Here is a 24,320-nt window from a genome sequence, read left to right on the forward strand (position 1 = left end):
GCTTGGAACTAAACCAAGCAGTGCCTTAAACAATGGATCCTGAGGTTTTCCAGACCTTAACAAGAGGCTGCACTCAGGGAATCTTTCCTTCACTTTTTCATCCCAAATCCCTGAAAAACACAGCTACAATAATATCCCTTTTAAATCCTTAAGGGAAAAGCTGGATGGAAATCCCCCAAAATCCTGCAAGCACTGGTGACTCCAAGCTGGGAATATTTCCATAAATTCCTACTTTTTTCTCCAATATCCAGGTCTTTAAAGCATCCTCAGAGCTCATCCCGAATCCCTGAAAAACACAGATACAATATTCCTTTTAAATCTCCCAGCTGGGGTATTTCCCCTCACTGTAAACTCTGATTTTCCACCTCCAATTCCCACTTTTCTCCTCATCTCCCCAAAATTTCTGTTGGGAAAAGCTGGGATGTCAAACCCCAAAAATCCCAGAAGTGTTGGTGGTGACTCTGAGGTGCGATTATCCCCCAAATCCCTGCGATTATCCCCCAAATTCCTGCTTTTTTTTTATCCCCAAAATCCAGGTCTCCAAAGCATCCTCGGAGCTGATGAATTACTGTGAGCAGCATGCTCGGAATGACCCGCTCCTGGTGGGAGTTCCTGCTTCTGAGAATCCCTTTAAGGACAAAAAACCCTGTATCATCCTATAGCTGCGGATCCCTCCGGAAGGGAATCCCCATCCAGCCTCTGGATCCAGGCTCCTCCACACCTCCACCTGCACCCAGGGGTAAAAACTCAACGCTGGCTTCAAACAGAACTTAAAAATTCCCGAGAAAAAAGAAAAAAAAAAAAAAAACAAACAAACCAAGAAAACAAAAAAAATCCCCCCCAAAAAACGCCCAAAAAACATCCTGAAAACATAAATTTGGAAGCGGGGGTTTTTTAGGGAAGGGGTGGCTGCTTCATGGGAAGGAAAGTAGGATTAAGAATTGGAATCAGGATTTTAAAATTTACCCAGGGTTGAAGGGAGGAAAGGAAGGAGGGGGTGGGATTTTTTTATTGGGATATTTGGATTTGGGAAAGGGGTGGTGGAGGAGGAGGTGGGAGGGTCATTCCCAGTGGGATGTGAGAGCTGGACCTGGATCCAATCAGAGCCCAATCAGCAGGAATTTCCTCTGGAGAAGGGGTGAGGTGGGAACTATTTTGTAGAAAATCAGTACAAAAAAAAAAAATAAAAAAAAAACCCCAAAACCCCCAAATCCAGCTGGAAAAATCCCTGTTGGGAATGGCCAAAGGGAGGCTGGGGAGGCTTTTCCCTGCATCCCACAGCTCTGCTGGGATCCAGGGATGGCCCTGTGGGGGAATTCCCAGCTGGGAGAGATCCCAGGAGGAATTTTAGGGAGCCCCAGGGATGGGGAGGCCAGGATCTTTGGGGGGTCTCTGTGCTGTTCCCAAATTCAGGGAGGGAGGGAAGAGAAGGGAAGGAGCTTCCTGGTGCATCCAGAATCTTGGAAAAATCGACTTTTGGGGGAGTTTCAACCCGAATCAGCAAATTCCCAGGTTTTCCCATCTCCCTTTTCCACACTGGAATTCTTCCCACTAAGTCCAGGGCCTGGGAAATGCCCAGGGAAGTTTAGGGCAGGTGGGGAGGGGGAGTGGAAGGATCAGTTCTGTTCCCATCCCTTGGGAATCTGGGACTGGGATTGAAGTGGGAGTGCTTGGATCTCACGGGGATGACCCAGCACGGAGGGGAGAGCAGGAAAAGGGGAGCAGGGAAAGGGGAACAGGAAAAGGGAGCAGGGAAAGGGGAGCAGGGAAAGGGGAGCAGGGAAAGGGGAACAGGGAAAGGGGAGCAGGAAAAGGGGAACAGGGAGAGGGGAGCACGGAAAGGGGAGCGGGAAAAGGGGAGCAGGAAAAGGGGAGCAGGAAAAGGGGAGCAGGGAGCAGGGAAAGGGAGCAGGGAAAGGGGAACAGGAAAAGGGGAGCAGGGAAAGGGAGCAGGGAAAGGGGAACAGGAAAAGGGGAGCAGGGAAAGGGAGCAGGGAAAGGGGAACAGGAAAAGGGGAGCAGGGAAAGGGAGCAGGGAAAGGGGAGCAGGAAAAAGGGGATCAGGGAAAGAGCAGCAGGGAAAGGGGGATCTGGAAAAGGGGAGCAGGGAAAGGGGAACAGGAGATGCTTCCATGGAGCCCTTGGGTGGATGCTCAGGAAAGCTGCAGGAATTCCGTGGAGTGGCCACTGGATCTGTGGGGAAGGGACAGATCCCGGGATTCAGGTGCAGTGTCCGAGCCCAATCCATGTCCCCAGGGCCCGTCCTGGGGCTCAGCAGCTCCTGGGAGACATTCCCAGAATCCCAGAATCCACGAGGCTGGGAAAGATTTCCCAAGACCACCGTAGGGAGAGGCCATTCCTGGTTATCCCGAGCACAGGTTTTTGGGAAGAGAAGGGATAAAAACAAGCCAGCCACACCTCATGTGAAATCCTGGGAGTTTCCCCATTCCCTCCAAAGCTTTGGATTGGCTTAGGAATGTCAGGGACCCCTTAACGGGACAGAGAGCAATTCCCATGGGAAAAGATTTGCGATTCCTTGGATTCCCAGTAAATCCCCGCGGCCCAAACTGGTGCTGCTGGGCGGGGTCACTGGTGCTGCTGGGCACCGGGAGCTGCTCCAGCCCTTTTCCAGAGGGGGATGGAATTCCCAGGGGGCCGCCCCGTGTCCCCTCCTCGGCTGCAGGAATGTCGCTGTTCCTTGTTTTCAGTCCGCCGTCATTTGCCTTTGCAACGAAGTCGGGGAAATGCCACGTTTTTAACACTAAAGCTGTGCGGCTTTTCCTGGGAATGCTCCCCGCTGTGTCCCGGGATTCCAGGGCTCGGGAATGTCCCCCCATCCCTTGGGGGAGAGCAGAGCAGGGAAAACGGGATCATTTCCCAGGAATTTCCCTGGCTGTCCCTCTGCCCCAGCAAAGCCTTTTCTGGAGAGTTTGATCCCAAATCCCAAATCCCATCCCGCTCCAAGCTCCGCCCGCCGGGAATCACGCGGCCACTCCCGAGTCCAGCCCGGGATTCCTTCTCCAGGAGGGAATTCCCTCTTGTCCTTAATCTCTCGGACAGTTCCAGCCTTATTTTTCTACTCCAGATCTGATTCTTCCTCTGTGTTCGAGACCAGAGCTTGGTGCTATCCTTGGAGCCGGGGCTGGAGCCGGGAATTCTTCCTCTTCCTCCTCCTCCTCCTCCTCAGGGGCTCCAACCCCCCCATCCCGGGAGAATCCCGTGGGATGTGAATCCCAAGGGATGCTGGGTCAGACGCTTTGGGGTCGCTCTGCCTCCCCCATCCCGGGGTCCTGCCCCAGCCAAAGGCATGCTGGAGCCGGGAGAAGGGAAAAGGGGAAAAGGAGCAGGGAAAAGGGGTTGGGAAAAGGGATGGGAGAAGGGAAGAGGGATGGGAGATGGGAAAAGGAGCCAGGAAAAGGGGCAAGGAGTTGGGAAAAGGGGTTGGGGAAAGGGAAAAGAGGTTAGGAGAAGGGAAAAGAGATGGGAGAAGGGAAAAGGGGTTGGGAGAAGGAAAAAGGAGCCGGGAAAAGAGGTTTGGAAAAGGGAAAAAGGAGTTGGGAGAAGGGAAAAGGGTTTGGGAGAAGGGGTGGGAGAAAGGAAAATAGCTGGGAAAAGTGAAAAGGAGCCAGGAGAAGGAAAAGGGTCAGGGAGAAGGGAAAAGGGGTTGGGAAAAGGGAAAAGGGGCTGGGAAAAGGGACAGGGAGAAGGGAAAAGGAGCCAGGAGAAGGGGCAGGGAGCTGGGAGAAAGGCCATGGAGCATCTCCCATGGGATCCCTGGATACCGGGGGTCCCACAGGGAGCTGGGGGTGGGAGCTGCTGGTGTCTCCATGGGTGACTCGTTTTTGTTGGGAAAAAAAATCCTTAATTTTTCTTTTCTTTTTTTTTTTTTTCTTTTTTTTTTCCCCTTTTTTTTTTTTTTTTTCCATTCCCAGAATTTTCTCCGTGTCGGAGTAAATCCGTGCTCATGCTGTGGGTGTTTTTGTATGGCAGAAATAGAAGTGCAGATTCCCAGTAGTTGCTTGTACTTTGTTTAGTGCATTTGCCAAATAAGTTTATTTAAAAAAAAAAAAAAAAAAAAAAAAAAAAAAAAGGAAAAAGGAGGAAAAAAAAAAAAAAAAAAAAAAAAAAAGGGGAAAAAGGAGGGGGAAAAAACACAAAAAAAGACTTTTCAGAACTTTCTAAGTGCTGGAAGGGGGAGCAGAAGGAGCTGCAGCCCAGCTCCACAAAAGCCTTTTTTTTTGGGATTTAACCACATGCCCAGATCTCTCCGGCCTTTCTTTATGGGATGTGGTGAAGCCAGTGCCAAAAATAGAAATCTGGGAATAAAAGGGCCAGGGAAACATTGCTCCTGTTCCAGTTTTCCTGCCTTTGCCTCGCCCTCCCCTCCCTGTCTCGGGGGAAGGAGCCGGGACACCCCGGAGCCTCTGGCTCTCCCAAATGACCCCTTTTTATTTTTTCCCCCCCCTAAAGTCCTTAAAAATCCACCTTTATTTAACAAAATCCCAATAATTCATTTACTCCGAGCCCTCGTGGGATCCTTGGCGCTCCTCGTTTTCTCCTTCTCTCTGGTCTATCATTCAAATGATCATTAATTATTATTATTATTCTTATTTGCCAAACTCTGATCTCGTTGCCAAACTCCAATCCAGGTTTTTTCCGGACTGTCCTTAGGAAGTGCTCGGTGTCTGTGCCGTAGGCTCCTCATCCGTCTGCAATTCCCGGTTTGGTTTTTACTTTTTTTTTTTTTTTTTTGGGTTTGTTTTGTTGATTTTTCCCCTTTCTCGTGTGCCATAGCCCCGACCCCTCCTCGCACCGTGTTTAATATTTCGTGGAATCGTTGTTCCCCGGTGAATGGATAACACAATAAAAAAGGCTCACTTTGCATTTTGCCAATTTCCTCTGCCTGCCTGTGCTGAGCTGAGGGCATCGGGAATTCCGGATCCTCCCTCTGGCAGCCCAACCCCTCGGGAATCCCCTGTGCCCTTTTCCACCCTTGCATTCCCCTTTTCCCAGCTCCTGGATGCTCAGGTGGGATCGGGAATGCTGATTCCTGGGAATTGCAGCTCCTCGAGGATCTCAGCTCCTCCTTGGGAATCCCCCAGCTCTCAAGAATTGCCTTTTCTCACCCCCTGGATGTTCAGGTGGGATCAGGAATGCTGATCCCGGGAATTGCAGCCCCTCGAGAATCTCAGCTCCTCAGAAATCCACCCTGAGGATTCCCCTTTCCCAGCCCCTGGATGCTCAAATGGGATCGGGAATGTTGATCCCTGGGAATTGCAGCTCCTCGAGGATCTCCGCTCCTCAGAATCCCCCCTTGGGAATCCCCCAGCTCTCAAGAATTGCCTTTTCTCACCCCCTGGATGTTCAGGTGGGATCAGGAATGCTGATCCCGGGAATTGCAGCCCCTCGAGAATCTCAGCTCCTCAGAAATCCACCCTGAGGATTCCCCTTTCCCAGCCCCTGGATGCTCAAATGGGATCGGGAATGCTGATTCCAGGGAATTGCAGCCCCTCGAGGATCTCAGCTCCTCCTTGGGAATCCCTTGACTCTCAGGAATTCCCTTTTCCCACCCCCTGGAGCTCCCATCGGGATCGGGAATGCCGATTCCCAGGAATTGCAGCCCCTAAAGGATCTCAGCTCCTCAGAAATCCACCCTGGGGATTCCCCTTTCCCAGCCCCTGGATGCTCAGGTGGGATCGGGAATGCTGATCCCGGGAACTGCAGCCCCTCGAGGATCTCAGCTCCTCAGAAATCACCCCTGGGAATCCCCCAGCTCTCAGGAATTCCCTTTTCCCACCCCTGTTCTCCCCATCCCTGCTGGCTCTTGGGAATCTCCTTTTTCCCGGGAATCTCCGGAGCCGCCCCATCCCACGGGGAAAACCAAACCCAGCGCTGCATTCCTTCCTTTTTCCAGGAAAAGCGATCCCGTCCCAGCTTCCCTCTGGAAAATCAGCGGGATCCAGGCCGGGAGGAGCCCTTGGAATGCGCCGCTCCCGCTGCAGCCGCGGGCCGGGAATTGTTGGGATTTTTTTTCCGTGTCTGCTCCAAAAACGCGGCACGGGCGGGGGGACAGGGACAGGGACACAAAGTGGGATGGCAGCAGGTCCCGTGTCACCGTCCTGCCGCAGAATCCCGAACTCCCCCCGTTCCCTTCTGGACACCGGGAGCGGCTCCTCGGCCGGGAATTCGCTGCCAGCGGGTGGCGGTGCCAGCGCCAAGCGACACCGGCCGGGTGGCACCGGGCTGGGAGCGGCTAAAAATAACCTTCCCTCCTCCGCCGGGCTATTTATAGCCCGGCTGCCGCTCTAATTAACTCCCCGCTGCCCTAATTAACTCCTTGCCCTCGGAGCCGCGGCCACCGGGTGGCCCGGGGACAGCCGCGGGTCCCTCCGGTGCCACCGGGGCGGGGACAGCAGCGGGGGCCCCCCTCGGGGTCATCCCCCGCTCCCGGGGACCCCCCTGACCGCGTGGAGGATCCCACCGTGTCCCCACGCGGGTGGCACGGGGACACCCGTGACGCAACGGGGCCGCCACGGTGACATCACGGGCGGAGTGCCCGCTGCGGGCGTCACCGGCGGGGGAGGGGAGGAGAGACAGCTCCGTGCCTCAGTTTCCCCCGGTTTCCAGAGCTTGGGGATGTCGGGATGGGCCGAGCCGCCCGGGAAGGGGGGGTTGGGTGGGTGGGCGGTGCCCCCCCCCGGTTTTTTGTCCCCGATGTCGCTCGCAGGGTGGAGACGGAGCCCGGGGCCAGGAGCCGCCGGAGCCACCGGAGCCACCCAGGCCAGACTCATAAATCAGCGGCTCCGGCGCGGCTCCGGCCCTGCCCTGTCTGGCTGCGGCCGCCCCAGAGCCAGGAAAGGGCTCGGTGCCCCCCCCGTGTCACCCCCCCGGGACCTGCCACCCCCCTGGCGGTGACACGGCGGCTGCGGTGTCACCCCCGCGGGGACATTCGGGGTGGCACCTGCCCCCCCCCGCGTGTCACCGCCTCCCCCCGTGACAGCTTTTTGGGGAGGGGGGTCCAACACCCATCCTGCACCCCTAGGCTGGCTGCGACCTCCTAATTAATTATTAATTACCTAAGGGGGGGATTTTGGGGGGTCTGGGGGGGGCTTTCACCCCTCCCACCCCCGTGACACAGCCGCGGCCTGACACACCGGTCACACGAGTGGCACAGCCGCGGTGACAGCGGCGACAGGAATGGCCTCGTGACCCCGCCGCCTCATCAGTGAAACGAGCTCGGGCGGCCTGAGCCGCCCCCGGGCCTTTCCCTTCGGGATCTTCCCGGGGGATCCCGGGAGACAGCGAGACCCCCCCACCCCGAGCTGAGACCCCACAGCTGGGGGGACTGGGACAGTCGCATTTTGGGCCACCCAGAGGGTGTTGTCACCACCTTGTCCCTTGGGACCGCCAGGACACGCTGCCGGGACTGTCACACGCGCCCGTGCCTCAGTTTCCCCCGCAATCAAAACCCCAAAGGAGGGCACAGGGCACGTCCCCAAGGCACGCGACACTCTGGGATGGCCACCGTGTCCCCAGCCGGGGCTCGCGGTGTCCCTGCCCAGCCGCACGCCGTGTCCCAGCCGGGCAGGACGGGCCTGGCTCCCTGCCGGGGCCACCCTGTGCGACACCGCGCGTGTGACGGGGACACGGCGAGCTCCGGTGAGCTCGGGATGCACCGGAGCCGCTCCCCGACCCCCCCCCCCCCGCGGGTTCCGCCTCCGGGAGGGATCCCGGGGAGCCCCCGGTGCCCACAAAGGGGGGACCCCACCGGGCTTGTCCTTGTCCCCACCCCGGGAGGACGGAGGGAATTCCTCCCCCCGCGGCCGGGGGAGGGGATGGGGGCGCGGGGCTCCCCCACCCCCGCGGGCAGCCCCGGTTCCCACGGCCGCGGTTTCTGCGCGGGTGGGGGAAGCTCCAGCCCCGAGCCCGGGGGGCGGCCGTGCCTCAGTTTCCCACGGAGCTCAGCGCACCTCGTGGGTGTTTTCCTTGGAAAAACCCTTTTTCAGAGAAGGGTGGGGTGGGAATTTCTCCTCCAGCCGCAGCAGCGAGGCCACACACGGGTGGGAACCCCCAGCCCTATAAAAGGCCCCCCAGGGGAGGTGGAGCCCACCCCAAAAACCCACCCAGGAAGCGCCGATTCCACTCCCGCTCCCTTGGGAACGGCTCCAGCAGAGCACAGGGAAGAGCAAACACCAGTAACGTCAGACATTTTATTGCAAATAAATTCAGTTCCTCGCTCGGTAGAAGAATAAACTCTGGAAAAGGTTCTGCTCAGGGTCTCCAAGTGCAAAAGCAGCACCCGGGGGGTGCAGGTCCATCCGTGCAGACGTCCATAATTCCTTGAAAAAAGCAGTTTTTTGCATAAAAAAAAAAAAATTAAAAATCCAGCCCTCTGCAATCCTCGCCTCCATCGGGTCCCAGCTGCCAAAAATCGCGACAGTTTCCAGCTCCGGGGTCACTCCCCGCGCTCCGCAGCGCCCGCCCGGGGCTCCCCGGCTCCGGTCCACGCTCCAGCACAGCTCCTCGGCCGGCGGCTCCGGCCAGCGTCCACCCGGGCTCCGGCCAGCGTCCAGCGTCCACCCGGGCTCCGGCCAGTGTCCAGCGTCCACCCGGGCTCCGGCCAGTGTCCAGTGTCCACCCGGGCTGCGGCCAGCGTCCATCCAGTGTCCCCCGCCGGGCTCCGGCCAGCGTCCCCCTCCATTCCCACCGCAGCAGCCGCGCTCCCCCTTCCTCCTCTCCGGTTCAAAAGAAAAATAAAATCGGTGGGTTTTGGGCGTTGTGGGTTAGAACTGGCTGTTTCTCCTCCTTTTTTTTTTCTTTTTTTTCCCCCTGCTGTTTTTTTGTTGGGTTGTTTTGTTTTGGTTTTTGTTTTTTTTTAAGGTTTCCAATCCTCGTAGTCCAGGCCGGGCAGGGGCCGGGAGGGGCTCAGCGCTCCTGCAGACACACGAACGGCACCCACTGGTTCCTGTCGCGACTCTCGGCGCAGTAACTCGCCACCTCCGCCAAGCCCTGACTCTTCCACGCGTCCGTGTGCGAATTCTGGGGGAGCAGGAACACGAGGTTAGTGCCACCAGCGCCCCGACACGTGTCCCCGAGCCGCCCCGTCACCCTCCCCGGCCCCTGGCGCGGCGCCCGGCGGAATCACGGGGCCAGCGGCGCGTCACCGCCGTGCTCACCGTGACCAGCAGGCAGTGCAGGTCGCGGGGCTCGGAGTCCGCCTCGGGCTCGCCCAGGATGGCGGCGAGGCGCTGCATGCCCGACACGCGCAGGATGTGGATGTCGTTGTCGCAGCAGAACGCCTGGATGAGCGTGAAGTGGATCTGCAGGGCGATGTCGCCTTCGTCCTCCTCGTCGGTGGCCAGCACGCACAGCACCACGCTGTCGGGGTCCCTGCGGGGGCGAGGAGGGTTAGGGGCGACCGGGACAGCGCGGGATGGTGTCACCCCCCCCGTGTCACCTCCCTGTCGCATTAAGAATGGGCGACAGACCCCCACCAAATTTACCACCCCGTAAAACGCTCCAGCTCTGCGCTAAGAGAGCCGGGATGAACCGCGCCACGCCAGCCAGACCTCCCCCGGCGACAGACCCCCCGACAGAGCCCTGTCGCGATACTCACACATTCATCAGCTTGGCCGACTCGTAGACCCCCACGGTGAGGCGGTCCTGCCGCTGCGCCGCCACCAGCACCCGCTCCACCGCCTCGCTCACCGCCTGCATCCTGTCGGGAGGAACGGCAGAGCCGGTGAGCGGCGACGGCGACAAGCGCAGAACCCCCGCCCAACGCCCCGAGCCGCCCGCCACTTACTTGCTGCTATCGCAAGGCACCAGCTCCTCCAGGGTCATGGTGCAATTGTAATCCGCAGGAGAAGAAGGCAAACTCCAAGAGCAATAATCCCGAGCGCGGCTACCGCGGGGATATCGCGGAGCTATCGCGGCGCTATCGCGATCCCCGGTCCCGCTCCGCTCCCGCCGCCGCTCCAGCACGATCGCTCTGAACGCCAGCCGCGCCCTGCGCCGCCTTTTATAGCCTCCCGTTGCGGGGCGTGGCCTCGCGTGGCGCCCCCGCCTCGTCCATTGGCTGGCGCCGCGAGGAGCCGCCCACGAGCGCGGCGCTGATTGGGCGCCGCCGGCGGGGCCCACGTGGGGGTGAAACGCGGGGGGGGGAGCGCGGGGGAAACCCCCGCCCTGAAACTGCGCCCCCCCCGCGGGACGGGCGTGGGACCGGCGGGACCGGGGGGCACCGGGGTCGGTCCGTGGGACCCGGACCCGCTCCGGGGGTCGGTTCTTGCTCCGGAGGTCGGTCGGTGCACCGGAGGCTGCACCGGAGGTCGCACCGTGGACCGGGGGCTGCACCGGGGGTCGTTTCTTGCACCGGGGGCTGCACCGGGGGTCGGTCGGTGCACCAGGGGTCGATGTGTGGGACCGTGGGCTGCACCGGGGGTCTCTCCGTGCACCAGGGGCTGCACCGGGGGTCGGTGCGTGCACCGGGGTTTGCACCAGGGGTCGGTCGGTGCCACGGGTGGTGATCGGTAGGACCGGGGGCTGCACGGGGGTTCCTCCGTGCACAGCGGGGGTCGCTCCGTGCACCGGGGGTCCGTCGGTGGGACAGGGGGCTGCACAGAGCGGTCGGTCCCTGGGACCGGGGACTGCTCCGAGGGTTTGCTCTTGCACCGGGGGTCGCTCCGGGGGTCCGCCGGTGCACCGGGGGTCGGTCGGTGCACCGGGGGTCTCTCCGGGGGTCGGTCGGTGCACGGGTCGGCCCCTGACACCGGGGGCTTTTCCAGGAGCCGGTTCGTGCACAGCGGTCTGCACGGCGGGGGTCGCTCCGTGGGACCGGAGCTGCACCGGGGGTCGGCGGCTGCACCGGGGGCTTTGTGCGTGGAGCGGGGGCTGTACCGGCGGGCCGCTCCGTGCACCGGGGGCTGCTCGTTGACCAGGGGGTCGGTCCGTGCACCGGCGGCTGCCCTGTGCCGTCGGTCCGTGCACCGGGGGCGGCAGCGGGGGTCGCTTCGTGGGCGGCGGAACGGTCCGTACACCGGGGGCTGCACCGGGGGTCTGTCGGTGGAGCGGGGGCTGCACCGGGGGGCGGCAATTCACGCACCGGGCCGCGGGGGCGGTCGGTCCGTGCACCGGGACGTGCAGGCGGGGGCGGGAGGGGTCGGTGCGCTCAGAGCCGGGGGAACCGGGGACACGCGGGGAGCTCGGTGCTGCGCGGGCGGCGGCCGCCACCTGCCGGGGACGCACCGGGGAGCGCTCCCGCTGTCCCGGGCCCTGGCACACCGGGGTGGCCTCACCTTGGCCCCGGGTCCCGCAGCTGCAGGGCCGGACCGGTCCGTGAACCCCCGGGGGGGGGTCGCGGGAGGTGCCCACGCCGTGCCTCAGTTTCCCTCGGCCGCGTCCTGAGCCGTATTTCCCGCGCTGCCCCCGCCCACGGCGGTGCTGGCGCTCTGTGCGTGTCCCCGCTGTCCCCTGTTCCCTCTCGGTGTCCCCGCTGTCCCCTGTCCCCTCTCGGTGTCCCCGCGGAGCGCCCCCGTGTCCCCCGCCCCGGGTCCGAGCGCGGCCGCGCTCCCGCTCCGAGTCCTCCGAGCCAGCAGGCGACGCTGTCGCCGCCCTCTCTATGCCCCGCCGCAAAGCTTTCTGGGAAGTGTAGTCCTGGAGCGCCCAGCCTTCCCGCTCCATTAATGAAGACTACATTACCCACTGGGCTTTGTGCTCATGGGTGGGCGGAGCCTCGGCGTGTGGGCGGGGCGCGGTGCCGCCAAACCGGGACCGGGACCGGGACCGGGACCTGGGCTGGAATGGGGCCGGGCTGGGGGTCACCGAACCGGCACCGACCTGGGCTGGGGGTAACCGAACCGGGGCCAGACCGGGTGGGGGGAGCCGAAACTGAGCTGGAGCAGGGTCAGGGACCACCGGACCGGGTCTAGAAGCCACCGGACCGGGACCGGACCGGGCCGGGGGCAGCGGGCCCGGCGGCGGTCGGGGCTCTCCGCGCTCCGGTCCTGCCGGTGTCCGGCGGTGCCGCCCCGTCCCGGGTGCGGTGTCTGGGGGGATCCTGTGAGCTTTGGGGACCCCCTGGGGACCGGAGGGTGGTGGGACAGGGAGGGACCAGACAGGGATGGAACGGGAGCGGAGAGCCCGCTGGGGGGCTGGAGAGCCTGGAAGGGCTGTGGGACAGCAGAGCGACAGCTCCCCTGTGTCCCCTGGCTGTCCTTCTGTCTGTCCCCCTGTCTGTATTCCCTATCTGTCCCTCTGTCTGTATTCCTTGTCTGTCCCTCTGTCTGTCCCCTGTCCGTCGCCCTTCTGTCCCCCTGACTGGATTCTATGTCTGTCCTTCTGTGTGTCCCCCGTCTGTCTCTCTGTCTGTCCCCCCGGCTGTTCCCTGTCTGTCCCTTTTGTTCCCTGTCCGTCCCCTTGTCTGTCCCGTTTCCTTCCCCCCTTCCGTCCCCTGTCTGTCCCCTTGGCTGTCTGTCTGTCTGTCCCCTTGGCTGTCTGTCTGTCTGTCCCCCCGTTCGTTCCCGGTGCCGCCGTTCGTGCCCCGCCGCGTCCCCCCGCCTCTGCGCTGTCCGGGCCGCTCCGGGAGCAGCCGGGCCGAGCCCGGTGTTTGTTTGCTCACGGAATTGGCAGCGGCTGCGGCCCGGGGGGGTCACCGGGGGGTCCCTGCCTGGGCCCGGTGCTGACGTCCGTCCCTGGCCGCTGGCTGGTGGCCCCGGTGTCCCCAGGGATGCCGTGTCCCCCCCGCACCCGGTGACGGTGCCGGATTTTGGGGGGACACAGGCGCCCCGTGTGCGTCACCGCGCGTTCGGAGGTGGCCGGGTGGGGGATAAAACCGAGCCCGGCACATCCCGGAGCATCGGGGGCGCCGCCGGCACCGGGAACATGGAGAGCGCTCGGCTCTGCCTGCTCTGCCTGCTGGGCTCCGGCCTCATCCTGCTCGGGACCCCCGAACCGGCAGCGGAGCCCACCCTGAGCCTGCCCGGGCACGGCCGGGAGGAGCCGGAGCTGGTGAGGGGCTGGGGGAGCGGGGCTGGGGGTCCCCAGCGCCCCCCGCGCGGGTTTGGGGCGTTTCGGGGTGTTCCTGCTCCCCCCAGCCCGGTTTGGTGGGGGGAGGCCGTGGGGAATTGGGGAGAGGGCAGCCGGGACCCCTGCCCCGGTTTTGTGCTGCCGCCCGGCCCTCGGGGGGTTGCGGCACCGGGCACATCCCGCAGCACGCGGGGGTCGCCGCTTTGGGGGGTTTTGGTTGTTTTTTCCTTCCCTGGCCCATCCTGAGCTCCGGCTGAGCTGCGGGGGGAAGCGGGGGGGAGCGGGGGGGGCGTGGGGCCGCACCCTGAGGACAGACCCCCGACCCCCGGTGCTGCCCCAGCCCCGATTCCCGGCCGGGATGAGCCAGGAACAGGAGGGGGATGGGACAGGAGCCTGGGGGGCTCGGGGTGACACCGATTCGGGGTCCCGGGGTGTCCTGGGAATTGGGGGTGACACGGATCCACAGCCCCCGGATGCCCCGGGAATTGGGGGTGACATGGATTCGGAGCCCCGGGGTGTTCCAGGAATTGGGGGTGCCCCGGGAATTGGGGGTGACAAGGATTCGGAGCCCCTGGGTGTCCCGGGAACTGGGGGAGCCCCTCTGGATTCGCGGGGTGTCCCGGGAATTGGGCAGCCCCTCTGGAGCCCCGGGAATTGGGGGAGCCCCTCTGGAGCCCCGGGAAATGGGGGTGCCCCTTTGGATTCTCGGGGTGTCCCGGGAATTGGGGAGCCCCTCTGGAGCCCCGGGAATTGGGGGTGGGTGCCCCTTTGGATTCTCGGAGTGTCCCGGGAATCGGGGAGCCCCTCTGGAGCCCCGGGAATTGGGGGTGGGTGCCCCTTTGGATTCGCGGGGTGTCCCGGGAACTGGGGAGCCCCTCTGGGTCCCCGGTGTCCCGGGAACGCCCCTGGCTGTCCGCGGCAGGCCGAGCCGCTCCGGGCGCTGCTGGACGAGCCGGCGCTGGAGAAGAGGCTGAGCTGGGTGCCCTGGGTACGGCGGGGCTGGGGGCGGCCCTGGCGGTTCGGGGGGACCCCCAAACCCCCCCTTTGGTGGGGGTCCGGCCCCCGGGCTGACGGGGCCGCGTTCGGGGGGACCCCCAAACCCCCCCTTTGGTGGGGGTCCGGCCCCGGGGCTGACGGTGCCGCCCGCAGTGCGAGCCCCGGGAGCCGTGCGCGGTGCGGCGCGGGGCGCGCTTCGGGAAGCTCTGCAGCTGCCCCCGCGGCTCCTCCTGCAACCTCCTCATCCTCAAGTGCTCCTGAGGAGCGGGGACACCGCGGGACACCGCAGGACACCGGGGGACACCAGCTGCTCGGGCGGGGCAGGGAGGGGGAGCCGCGGGCTCCAGCCCCCTCCCCGCACCGGGATGGACCCGCACGGATCCTGGCGGTGTCCAGGGATGCATTAAACCATTGGATCCGCGCCTGCCGCCTGATTTTTGGGGGGATTTTGAGGTGCTGAGGGGGGGAGGGTCCCATCCTGTCCCCCTCCCCTGTCGGGAATCCGAGGTTGGGGCGGGAATGGGGGACAGGGAGTGGGAATCTCATGCCGCTGTGGGAGAGGGGGTGCGGGAATGGGAGCGCTGCGGGGACGGGCGGGCCCTGGATCCTCCCGTGGTCGCGACACCGGAGATTCCCGAGCCGCTGGAGGATGATGGATGGAGGATCCGCGGGATGCGGGGGGGCTCATCCAGCCCGGCCCGGCTGCATCCCCATCCAGAATTCCAAATCCCCATTCAGAATCCCGGATCTCCATCCAGGATCCCGCATCCAGAATTCCAAATCCCCATCCAGAATCCAGCAGTCCCATCCAGAATACCGGATCCCCATCCACGATCCCACACCTCCATCCAGAATCCCGCATCCGGAATTCCAAATCCCCATCCAGAATCCCGCATTCCCACCAAAATCTTGGCTCCCCACCCAGAATCCCGGATCTCCATCCAGAATCCCGCATCCAGAATTCCAAATCCCCACCCAGAATCCCGCATTCTCATCAAAATCTTGGCTCCCCACCCAAAATCCCGCATCCCCATCCACGATCCCGCATCCCCATCCAAACCCCCCCTCTGCCCCCAAATCCCCGGGATCGACCCCACAATTTTATAGAGACCCCCCACACCCCTCCCTGAGCCCTGCCCGGATTTTGGGGAGGGGTCTCAGGACCCCCCAGCGGGAGCAGCTCCCAAACCCATCACGGCAGGGACATTCCCCACTCCATTGTCCCCTCCCTGTGTCCCAAACCTCACCAAAACCACCCCAAAAACGGCCCCAAACCCTTGTGCAACCCCGGGCCGCTTACACCATCCCCCACCCATCCTCTGGCCGTTACCGCCAGCACCCGGAGCCACCCAAAATTTTTTGGGAATAAACTCCCAAAAATCCCTTCTGGGAAGTCCCGAAGGGCTGTTCAGGTGTTGCACCTGTGCCGGTGCTGCTGACAGGTAGCTCCAAATCTTTTTTAATTCCTTAATTGGCACCTTTGAGGAGGTGTTGGCAGAGCTGCTCCGTGCCCCGGGGGGTTGGGATTTGGGATTTGGGATTTGGCAGAGCATCGGCTGACTCACGAGGAGCTCACCTGGCGGGCAGGTGTTGCTTGGAGGGACCCCAAAAACACCTTGGGGGGGATTTTAGGGGGGATTTTATGGGGTCAGCCCCAAATCAGAACCGTGTGGGGTTTGGGTTCTGAGCCCCCCAAATCAGAACCGTGTGGGGTTTGGGTTCTGAGCCCCCCAAATCCCAAATTTTTCTTTGGGGTTTTTTTCCTCCGCAGGGATCCGCTCGTGGGACATCGACCTCACCTGCTGCAACCTGGACGAGCAGCTGAAGCTCTTCGTGTCCCGGCACTCGGCCACCTTCTCCAGCATTGTCAAAGGTAAAAAACGGGATAAAAACCGGGGAAAAGCAGGGGGAAAGCTGCCAGGGAGGGGTGGGAGTGGGGGTTGGGATCAGGGACGCCCCCTCCCCGTTCACTCCTCCCAGATTTTGTGGGAACAGGCCTGGCTTTGTGCCCCCCCTCCCCATCCAAACCCCGTGATCCCCCACGTGAGGAGCCACTTCCTTTTCCAGCCTGGAAAAATGGGATTTTCCATGGGAAAAACGGAGCTGGGGCTGCTCCAGTGCCTTGCCCCCCACACCCAGCTGGCTCCCTGCTGGGTGTTTCCCTGCTCAGAGGGGGAAACGAACCCCAAAACCCACCCTGGGAGCACCCAGAGCGTTTGGGGGGGGTCTCCCCCACCTGTTCCTCCCTTCCCCGGGCAGGAAGGACACGGGAAATGTGTCCCTGGCCCTGTGTGTCCGTGCTGTCCCTCTTCCGCCGGAAAACCGGGCAGCTCCTGGCCGTGCCACCCCCATGGGGACAATCTGGGGGGGGTGTGGGTGTCACCTCTCTGTCCCCACAGGTCAGAGGACCCTCCACCACCGCGGGGATGTGCTGGAGACCCTGGTGCTGCTCAACCCTTCCGACAAGTCCCTGTGTGACGAGGTGAGCTGGCCCCGGGGCTGTCCCCACGGTGTCCCCTCTGTCCCCACGGTGTCCCCTCTGTGCTGATGTCCCCCCCCCCCATCTCTGTCCCCAGCTGCGGAACCTCATCACGGACGTGTCACAGCACAAGCTGCTGGTGTTTGCTGGGCCCTGCGTGGAGGACACCGGGGAGCTGATGCTCCAGACCGGCTGCTTCTCCCTGCGGGATTTCATCCAGATCTTCACCGATAAGGAGGTCAGGGGAGGGGACAGGGGAGGGGACAGGGGGGATTTTGGGGTCAGAGCTGCTGCCTGAGCACGTCCAGCCAGGAGCAGCTCCTCAGGGATGGTGGCACGTCCTGCTCTCTCTTCGCAGGGGGGTCCCTGCAAGGTGTGGGGCACAGCCTGGGGGTCTGTGCCAGGAAAAGGGGCAAACCCTGGGGATTTAGGGGAGTTTTGTGGGGCAGATCCTGGGGATTTAGGGGGTAGGTGCTGGGAGTTTTGTGGGGCAGATCCTGGGGAGTTAGGGGATGCAGGTCCTGGGGATTTAGGGGATAGATGCTGGGAGTTTTGTGGGGCAGATCCTGGGGATTTGGGGAGTACAAATCTTGAGAATTTAGTCAGGTAGACACTGGGGATCTGGGAAAGTAAATCTTGGGGGCAGATGTTGGGAGTTGTGGGAGCAAATCCTAGGGGTGTTGGGGGAAGATTCTGGGGAGTTGAGGGGTAGGGAAAGGAGCAGATCCTGAGAATTTAGGGGTGCAGTTCCTGGGAATTTAGGGGTGCAAATCCTGGTAATTTAGGGGGCAGATCCTCAGCTGCCAGCCCTAGGGGGCCACAGCCTCAGCCTGGGTGGGTGGTCAGGGAAAGCCCCCCCTGCCCCCCAGGACCTGCCCAGCAGCAGGGGGCTGGCACCCCAAAATCCCCCCAAAAAGCAGGCAGCAGGTGTGAATCCAATGGTTTAATGTGTCCCTGGACACCTCCCACCCCATCCTGGTGGGCGATGGGGATGACGCCGGTGCCCCCTCCCACCTGAAGCTGCCCCTCTGTGCAGGTGGGCGAGATCCTGAGCTCTGCAGACCCCTCGGCCAAGGCCAGGCTGACCATCAGCTGCCCCGATTTCGGGGAGTGGAGGGACTCGGGCTTGGAGCACCACAACCTGCAGGACTTCATCGAGCTGCGCTACAACCCCGGCTGCGTCCTGCCGGAGATGGAGGGGCTGGAGGAGTTCATGGAGTACCTGTCAGAGTCTCTGGAGCCCCAGTCCCCCTTCGACCTGCTGGAGCCCCCCACCATGGTGGGATTCCTGAAGCTCTCCAAGCCCTGCTGCTACATCTTCCCGGGCGGGAGAGGGGACTCGGCTTTCTTCGCCGTCAATGGCTTCAACGTCTTGGTCAACGGCGGCTCCAACCCCAAATCCTCCTTCTGGAAGCTGGTGCGGCACCTGGACCGCATCGACTCCATCCTGGTGACGCACGCGGGCACGGACAGCCTGCCTGGCATCAACAGCCTGCTCCAGAGGAAGCTGGCCGAGCTGGAGGAGGACCCTTCCCAGAGCTCCCAGGGCAACGGCGACTGGGCCAAGAACCTCATCTCGCCCGAGCTGGGCGTCGTCTTCCTCAACGCCTCCGAGAAGCTGAAGGACATCGAGGGCGACTCCAAGGTGCTGAAGAGCTGCGACGAGGCCGCGCTGACCCTGCACTACCTGGACAAGTTGGGCATCCGGCCCAACCTGCTGGCCCGCGACAGCGGCCCCCGCGCCGAGCCCACCGTGCTCTTCCAGAAGATGGGGGTGGGCCGGCTGGACATGTACGTGCTGAACCCCGTGAAGGGCACCAAGGAGCTGGAGTTCCTCCTGCAGCACTGGTCGGGGAACGGCTTCCCCAAGGAGCAGGAGCTGCCGCTGCAGTGCCTGACGTCGGTGTGCGTGCTGCTGGTGTGGCACCCCGTCAGCCGCTCCGAGAAGATCATCCGGGTGCTGTTCCCCGGCTGCACGCCCCAGGCGCGGATCCTGGAAGGGCTGGAGAAGGTGAAGCACCTGGAGTTCCTCAAGCACCCCGTGGTCACCAAGAATGACCTGAAGGGGACGGCGCAGGCGGAGAAGCCGCTGAAGCAGAGGAGGGCGGAGAGCAAGGAGAGCCTCAAGTCGGGCTCCAAGCTGAGCTTGGTGGAGGCCGCGGCGCCGGCGCCGAAGGAGAAGGCTCCGAAGGTGGAGAAGAAGGAGGTGAAAGCTGGGACCAAGGAGAAGCCAAAATCCCTGGGGGACGCGGCCAGAACGGGGTCAGAAGAGGAGAAAGCCAAGGATGCCCGAGCCAAGCCAGACTCGGCGGCTGAGAAGGCGAAGGGGGATGCGAAGCTGAAGCCCAACAAGGAGAAAGCAGCACCCAAGAAGGAGCTGATGGCCAAGAAGGAGGAGAAGAAGCCACTGAAGAAGGACGAGGGGGCCGAGGCCAAGGCGGAGGCCAAGAAGGAGGTGAAGGTGGTGAAGAAGGAGGCGAAGGCCGAGACGCTGCGGAAGGACTCGAAGGACGGCAAGGCAGAGGCCAAGGCTCCGGCCAAGGCCCCGGCCCGGAAGGCGCCGGTCCCGGAGAGCCGCAAGCCCCTGGCCAAGGCCGGCAGCATCAAGAAGTCCCCGCTGAAGAAGGAGCCAGAGAAACCCAAGGCTAAAACCACCCGGAAGGAGCCAGGGATGTCGGATGGCTCCAAATCCTCCTCCCCTGAGGAGATGCTGCCGGAGTCCGAGCAGGGCGGGAGGAGGAGGAAGGAAGAATCCACGGATGAAGGCATTGCCACGGCCGACAGCGAGCTGGAGCCTTTATCCCTGGAGAACGGGGGGAACCGGCGGCCGGGGGTCCCGGGGGACCCATCCTGCCTGGAGAACGGCCTGGAAGACCCCGAGAGCCCCCAGCGCCTGCGCCACCTGGAGAGCAGCCCTCTGCGAGCCGTGTGCCCCCCGTCCCCCATGGCCAAGACCCCCAAGAGCGACCGCAGTGTCAACTTCGACCTGACGCCCACCGGGCTGCTCAACCACGGCCCCGAGGGCGCCGAGGATCCCTGCGGCAGCTCCGAGGAGAAGACCCTGGAGATGATGTCCCCGGCCAGCTCGGGGCCGGCCAGTGCCGGCCACACGCCCTTCCACCAGTCCCCGGTGGAGGACGGCGCCGAGGAGCCGGGCACCGGCGCTGCCCGGCAGCAGGGCGCGTGGCCGGCGGCCGCGGCGGGCAAGGAGGGCTCGGCGCCCGACAAGCAGGCGGGGTGCCTGTCCCTCAGCCCCTTCAAGGACGACGTCCCCGACGTGTCCCCCACCATCACCACGCCCTCGCTGCCGGCCGAGGTGGGCTCCCCGCACTCCACCGAGGTGGACGAGTCGCTCTCGGTGTCCTTCGAGCAGGTGCTGCCGCCGGTCAGCGAGTCTCCCCCGGAGGAGGGGCGGCGATCCCGCGCCTCCGGGGACGCGCCCGAGCCCGAGGCCACCAAAGGAGGGCTGTCGCTGCCGCTGCGGCCGTGCCACCACCCGCCCTGGGCCGACGGCGACGCGGCGACGCGGCCCGGCCGCCGCTCGGACTCGCCCCACGACGTGGACCTGTGCCTGGTGTCCCCCTGCGAGTTCGAGCACCCCAAGTCCGAGCGGTCGCCCTCGGCCGCCGCCAGCCCGCGGGAGCTGTCGGACAGTGACCCGTCGCAGGAGCTGGTGCCGCCCCGGGGCCGGCCGGGCGAGACCCCCCCCACGTCGGTCAGCGAGTCGCTGCCCACCCTGTCCGACTCCGACGTCCCCCCGGCCACCGAGGACTGCCCGTCCATCCTGGCCGACGGGCTGGAGTCGGACGAGGACTCGGAGCGGCCGCCCCGCGGCGTGGCCAGAGCGTGCGACCCGCTGCCAGCCCCCCTGAAGGACCCGTGTCCCCTCCCTGCCCAGCCCGGAATCTGCATGGTGGACCCCGAGGCGCTGCCCCCCGGCAGGAAGGAGCCCCCGGGCACCAGGGTGAAGAGGACCCCGTCCCGCGTGGGCTCGGCGCCCGCCGCCCCCAAGGCCGAGCCCCCCCGCGTCCCCGCCTCGGCCACCAAGGCCAGACCCCCGGCCAGCGCCGCCGGTGACAAGGCCAGGCCGCCCCTTGGGGACAAGAAGGGCCCGTCCAGCGGAGCCCCCGGCAACGCCCGCGGCGCCTCAGCCCGGCCGGCAACCGGAGCCGGGCGAGCATCGCCGGCAGGTAGGGGCGGGCGGCGAGGGGTGGCACTCCGGGGTGGCGCTTTGGGGAGCGCCGTGACCGCCGTCCCCTTGTCCTGGCAGGCGCGAGGGCTGCGGCCCCCCAGGGACCCCCCGTGTACGTGGACCTGGCGTACCTGCCCGGCTCGTGGAGCGCGCGCACGGTGGACGAGGAGTTCTTCCGGCGGATCCGCGCGCTGTGCTACGTGGTCAGCGGCGATGACCACCTGAAGGAGGGCGTGCTGCGCCCGCTGCTCGACGCCCTGCTGGCGGGCAAGCACCAGTGGGGCATCGACATCCAGGTGGGTGCCCAGCCTGGCGTGGGGAGGGCTGCGATGGGTGGTGCTGCTGGGGGGTGACGAGGTGTCCTCGGGGTTTTATCCCACTGCTGGGGGGTGACAAAATGTCCTAGGGGTTTTATCCCACTGCTGGGGGGTGACAAAGTGTCCTGGGGGTCCCTTTCTGCTGCTGGGGGGTGACAAAGTGTCATCGGAGTCTTATCCCACTGCTGGGGGGTGACAAAGTGTCCTTGGGGTCCCTTCCCACTGCTGGGGGGTGACAAAGTGTCCTCGGGGTTTTATCCCACTGCTGGGGGGTGACAAAGTGTCCTGGGGGTCCCTGCCTGATATTTGGTGGGTGACAAAGGGTCCTGGGGGTCCTTCCCACTGCTGGGGGATGACAAAGTGTCCTGGGGGTCCCTTCCCAGTGCCTGAGGAGGTGACAAAATGCCCTGGGTGCTCCTCCTGGTACTGCGGGGGGGTGACAAAGCATCCTCGGTGCCCCTTCCCAATATCTGGAGAGTGACAAAGTGTCCTGGGGGGTCCCTTCCCAATATTTGGGTGGTGACAAAGTGTCCCAGGTGCCCCTTCCCAATATTTGAGGGGTGACAGTGTCCCGGGTGCCCCTCCCCGGCACTGGGGGTGGTGACAGCGTGACGTGGCCGTCCCTTCAGGTGACCTTGATCCCCACCTTCGACTCGCTGGTGATGCACGAGTGGTACCAGGAGACGCACGAGCGGCAGCAGGAGCTGGGCATCACCGTGCTGGGCAGCAACAGCACCGTGGCCATGCAGGACGAGACCTTCCCCGCCTGCAAGGTGGAGTTCTGAGGGGGGGGCGCGGCCCCCGGGCCACCCCCCGCCCTCCTCTCCCTCCTCCCCGAGCCCCCCACCCCTCTGTGAGCCCGGAGGGGCGGGTGGGGACAGCAGGGGGGGGGTCCCCGCATGCCCACGCTCTGCACCCGCTGCTGCCAGCCCGGGGAGGGGACAAGGGACCAGCTGGGGACACGGGGGGGGGGTGGCAGGGTGGCAGGATGTGTCCCCCTCCCCGCCCAGCAGCGGTGCTGAGCCGTCCCCCACGGGCAGCTTGAAGGAACAGGGTAAATTTTGGTGTTTTGTTGGTTTTTTTTTCCCCTGGACGAGCCACAATTCCCCCCTCCCCAAATAACCCTCAGAGTGTTGGGGGAGGGGCTGGGTGTCACTTTTTTTTGGGGGGGGTGGGGCACAAAGCTGGGACAACCTCGGGGGTCCCTGAGGGAGTTGGGGGGGTGCTGCTGTGGGCGGGCTGAGACCTGCCCAGCTCGCTGCACTGATGTTCCCTCCCCAACCCTTCCCCCCCAAAATTTTGGGGTGGGGGCTGAACAAAGGCACCCCCCAGCCCCTCATTTTTCGGGGGGGAGGAGCGGAAAGCAGCCCCCCCACATCCAGCCCCTGCCAAAAGCTGTTCAAACCAAACGTCACGTGCAATTTTTAAGGGGTTTTATGAGCAGAGAGCACCAAAGGGGGGTCAGGGTGGGGTTGGGAGGGGGGACAGAATGTGATGACCCCCCCCCAAAATTCCCCCCTGGGACAAACACTAACCCGTTTTTGTAGGAGGCTCCTCGATGGCTCTTTTTTGTAATGACTTTTTAAGATAAAACAAGAAAAAAAAAAAAGAAGAAAAAAATCGGGAAAACTGAAGAAACCAAACTTTTTTTTTTTTTTGATGTTTTTTTTTTGAGGGGGGGTTATTTATCTTTACTCCCCCCCCCCAAATAAATGCCCCTGGGGGCTTTTACCTTTGATTGTATCGTCCTACGTGTTCGGGGAGGGGGCACTGAATGTTTCACCTTTAGTGCTTTATATCATTTTTTTCTCAGCTGGAAGGGTTGGAGGTTGGTGGGGGGCGTTTTTTGGGGTGGGTGGGGTGGCTGTGACCACCCCCCCCCCATCCCCTGCCCGTGGCCACCGGCACACGCTCCCCGTCTTGCACGCCACGTTCCCGTTTGGCAATTGTGTGAAAAATGAGCATTAAAGAGGATCATTCCCCGTGGATCTTTGTCTCCTGGGTGCTTTTTTATTTCCCCCAGCCAATCCCAAACCTCCCCTTCCCCAAAATCGCCTCGTTCCCAGCCCTTTGCTCCAGCGGGGGTGTTTTGGGGAGGGGGCTCGGAGGGGGGTTCGGCCCCCTCGAGCCCAGGTGTGACCCCCCGGGATGTCCCTGTCCCCCCCAGCCCCCTCTGAGCCCCCCACTCTGCTGTGACTGGTCCCAGTGGCTTTGGGTTCTGGGGAGGGGTCCCAGCGGGGGTTTCTCCGCCGTTGCCCCCCCTTGGTGGCTGCCAGCACGCGCGGGGACACCGCGGGGCCGCGGAGGTGACAGCGCCCGCGGTGGTGACAGCGCCCTGACCCCGGCGGAGCCGTGCTGCAGCTGGGGAGGGGTCTCCAGCCCCCCGACCCCGAGCCCACCGGCGCTGCCGCGGTGCCGCCGGCCGGGCCTGGCACTGCCACCCGGGCGCGGTGGCACCTGCCAGGTGTCGCCGGGACAAAAGGCAGCGTAACCGAACCCGCCGCGTGACGTCCCCGCCGTCCCGGCTCCGGTGGCACCGCGGGGCTGGCGCGTCCCCCGTCTCTGCGGGACGTTCGGTAGATTCCCGACGGGAATACGGGAATGTCGCCCCCGCCGGGAATGTCCCCCGCCCCCCCGCCGGGTCCCTGCCCGCGGGGACGCTCCCGCAGCTGCGCCGGTGACAGCCGGAGCCGGGCCATGAGCTCAGCGGGGTGCGAGGCACCGGCTGGCACCGGCGGCGGGGGGGGGACAGCCGGGCACCGCGGGTGCGGTGACAACCGGGGGGTCGTGGCGGGGGGGGGGCGCGGATGGGAGCCGCCGCACCGGGAGCAGCGCCGGGAGCGGTTTTTGGGGGGGCGCAGGGGGCACGGGCAGGGCCGGGTGTGGGAGCGGCCGCCGCCGCACGCAGCAGCCGCTCATTTATTATTGATCTGCGTATCTGGTGTCGGGCCCAGCGCCGCCCCGGGGCCCCCCCGGTGCCCCCCCCGGTACCCCGGGGTGCCGCACACCTTGGGGAGGGGTCGCTGGCTGGAAGTGGGGGGGGGGACCCTGCTGTTTCCATGGCCACGGGGCTGCGTTTACCCGGGAAAACCGATAAAAACGGGTGGGTGCGACCCCGCGGAGCCCCCCCGGCCCCCGGTACCCCGGGGTGCCGCACACCTTGGGGAGGGGTCGCTGGCTGGAAGTGGGGGGGGGGACCCTGCTGTTTCCATGGCCACGGGGCTGCGTTTACCCGGGAAAACCGATAAAAACGGGTGGGTGCGACCCCGCGGAGCCCCCCCCGGCCCCCCCCCACGCGCAGAGGGCCCAGCCG

The 24,320-nt window shown here is 64.0% G+C and overlaps 4 protein-coding genes across 8 annotated transcripts in view; 3 read left to right on the plus strand and 1 right to left on the minus strand.

Annotated features, from left to right (window-relative positions):
- Nucleotides 1–4,884, plus strand: part of GNG7 (G protein subunit gamma 7) — a 43,441-nt gene extending 38,557 nt beyond the window's left edge. For 2 of the 4 annotated variants that reach the window (XR_005956266.1, XR_005956263.1), the window contains 2 exons: nucleotides 537–739; nucleotides 3,933–4,884. Coding sequence is in view for 1 of the 4 variants with exons in the window: in XM_041480997.1 (XP_041336931.1) it covers nucleotides 537–662 (126 nt within the window). In the remaining 3 variants the exon portion in view is untranslated. Of the gene's footprint in view, nucleotides 1–536; nucleotides 874–3,932 lie in introns of those variants that run through there. The other 2 variants (XR_005956264.1, XM_041480997.1) reach the window with 2 other exon arrangements.
- A 3,312-nt stretch (nucleotides 4,885–8,196) lies between these two features.
- GADD45B (growth arrest and DNA damage inducible beta) lies at nucleotides 8,197–9,997 on the minus strand. Its single transcript, XM_041482676.1, has 4 exons — nucleotides 9,806–9,997; nucleotides 9,617–9,718; nucleotides 9,177–9,390; nucleotides 8,197–9,039 (listed from the first exon to the last, which is right to left on the minus strand). Exons 1-4 carry the CDS (start codon nucleotides 9,841–9,843, stop codon nucleotides 8,926–8,928), a joined length of 468 nt encoding a protein of 155 aa, XP_041338610.1. The 5' UTR covers nucleotides 9,844–9,997; the 3' UTR covers nucleotides 8,197–8,925.
- Nucleotides 9,998–12,324: 2,327 nt separating this feature from the next.
- Nucleotides 12,325–14,435, plus strand: LOC121361739. 2 transcript variants are annotated; one of them, XM_041482732.1, is made up of 3 exons: nucleotides 12,325–13,005; nucleotides 13,946–14,011; nucleotides 14,173–14,435. In XM_041482732.1, the coding sequence occupies exons 1-3, from the start codon at nucleotides 12,325–12,327 to the stop codon at nucleotides 14,278–14,280; spliced, it is 855 nt and encodes a 284-aa protein (XP_041338666.1). In that variant the 3' UTR covers nucleotides 14,281–14,435. The 2 variants fall into 2 exon arrangements, with proteins under 2 accessions (XP_041338666.1, XP_041338674.1); XM_041482740.1 differs by lacking the exon at nucleotides 13,946–14,011.
- Nucleotides 14,436–14,538: 103 nt separating this feature from the next.
- On the plus strand, nucleotides 14,539–22,203 carry MAP1S (microtubule associated protein 1S). Its single transcript, XM_041480914.1, has 7 exons — nucleotides 14,539–14,701; nucleotides 15,746–15,892; nucleotides 16,419–16,501; nucleotides 16,596–16,736; nucleotides 17,535–20,688; nucleotides 20,769–20,986; nucleotides 21,637–22,203. The coding sequence occupies exons 1-7, from the start codon at nucleotides 14,539–14,541 to the stop codon at nucleotides 21,790–21,792; spliced, it is 4,062 nt and encodes a 1,353-aa protein (XP_041336848.1). The 3' UTR covers nucleotides 21,793–22,203.
- The last annotated feature ends 2,117 nt before the right edge of the window (nucleotides 22,204–24,320 follow it).

Source organism: Pyrgilauda ruficollis, unplaced genomic scaffold (genome assembly GCF_017590135.1).
Source record: "Pyrgilauda ruficollis isolate IOZ18807 unplaced genomic scaffold, ASM1759013v1 scaffold115, whole genome shotgun sequence".
NCBI classification, from domain to species: domain Eukaryota; kingdom Metazoa; phylum Chordata; class Aves; order Passeriformes; family Passeridae; genus Pyrgilauda; species Pyrgilauda ruficollis.

Excerpts from the sequence above, each read along its gene's own strand:
- LOC121361739 (XM_041482732.1), top strand. The coding sequence starts at position 12,325 with ATGTCTGTCCTTCTGTGTGTCCCCCGTCTGTCTCTCTGTCTGTCCCCC. Across the intron at positions 13,006-13,945 it reads GCCGGGAGGAGCCGGAGCTG|GCCGAGCCGCTCCGGGCGCT; the intron begins GTGAGGGGCTGG and ends TGTCCGCGGCAG. Across the intron at positions 14,012-14,172 it reads GGCTGAGCTGGGTGCCCTGG|TGCGAGCCCCGGGAGCCGTG; the intron begins GTACGGCGGGGC and ends TGCCGCCCGCAG.
- GADD45B (XM_041482676.1), bottom strand. The coding sequence starts at position 9,843 with ATGACCCTGGAGGAGCTGGTGCCTTGCGATAGCAGCAA. Across the intron at positions 9,719-9,805 it reads GTGCCTTGCGATAGCAGCAA|GATGCAGGCGGTGAGCGAGG; the intron begins GTAAGTGGCGGG and ends TCCTCCCGACAG. Across the intron at positions 9,040-9,176 it reads TGCACTGCCTGCTGGTCACG|AATTCGCACACGGACGCGTG; the intron begins GTGAGCACGGCG and ends CTGCTCCCCCAG.
- MAP1S (XM_041480914.1), top strand. The coding sequence starts at position 14,539 with ATGGGGGACAGGGAGTGGGAATCTCATGCCGCTGTGGGAGAGGGGGTG. Across the intron at positions 15,893-16,418 it reads CTTCTCCAGCATTGTCAAAG|GTCAGAGGACCCTCCACCAC; the intron begins GTAAAAAACGGG and ends CTGTCCCCACAG. Across the intron at positions 20,689-20,768 it reads CGGGCGAGCATCGCCGGCAG|GCGCGAGGGCTGCGGCCCCC; the intron begins GTAGGGGCGGGC and ends TTGTCCTGGCAG.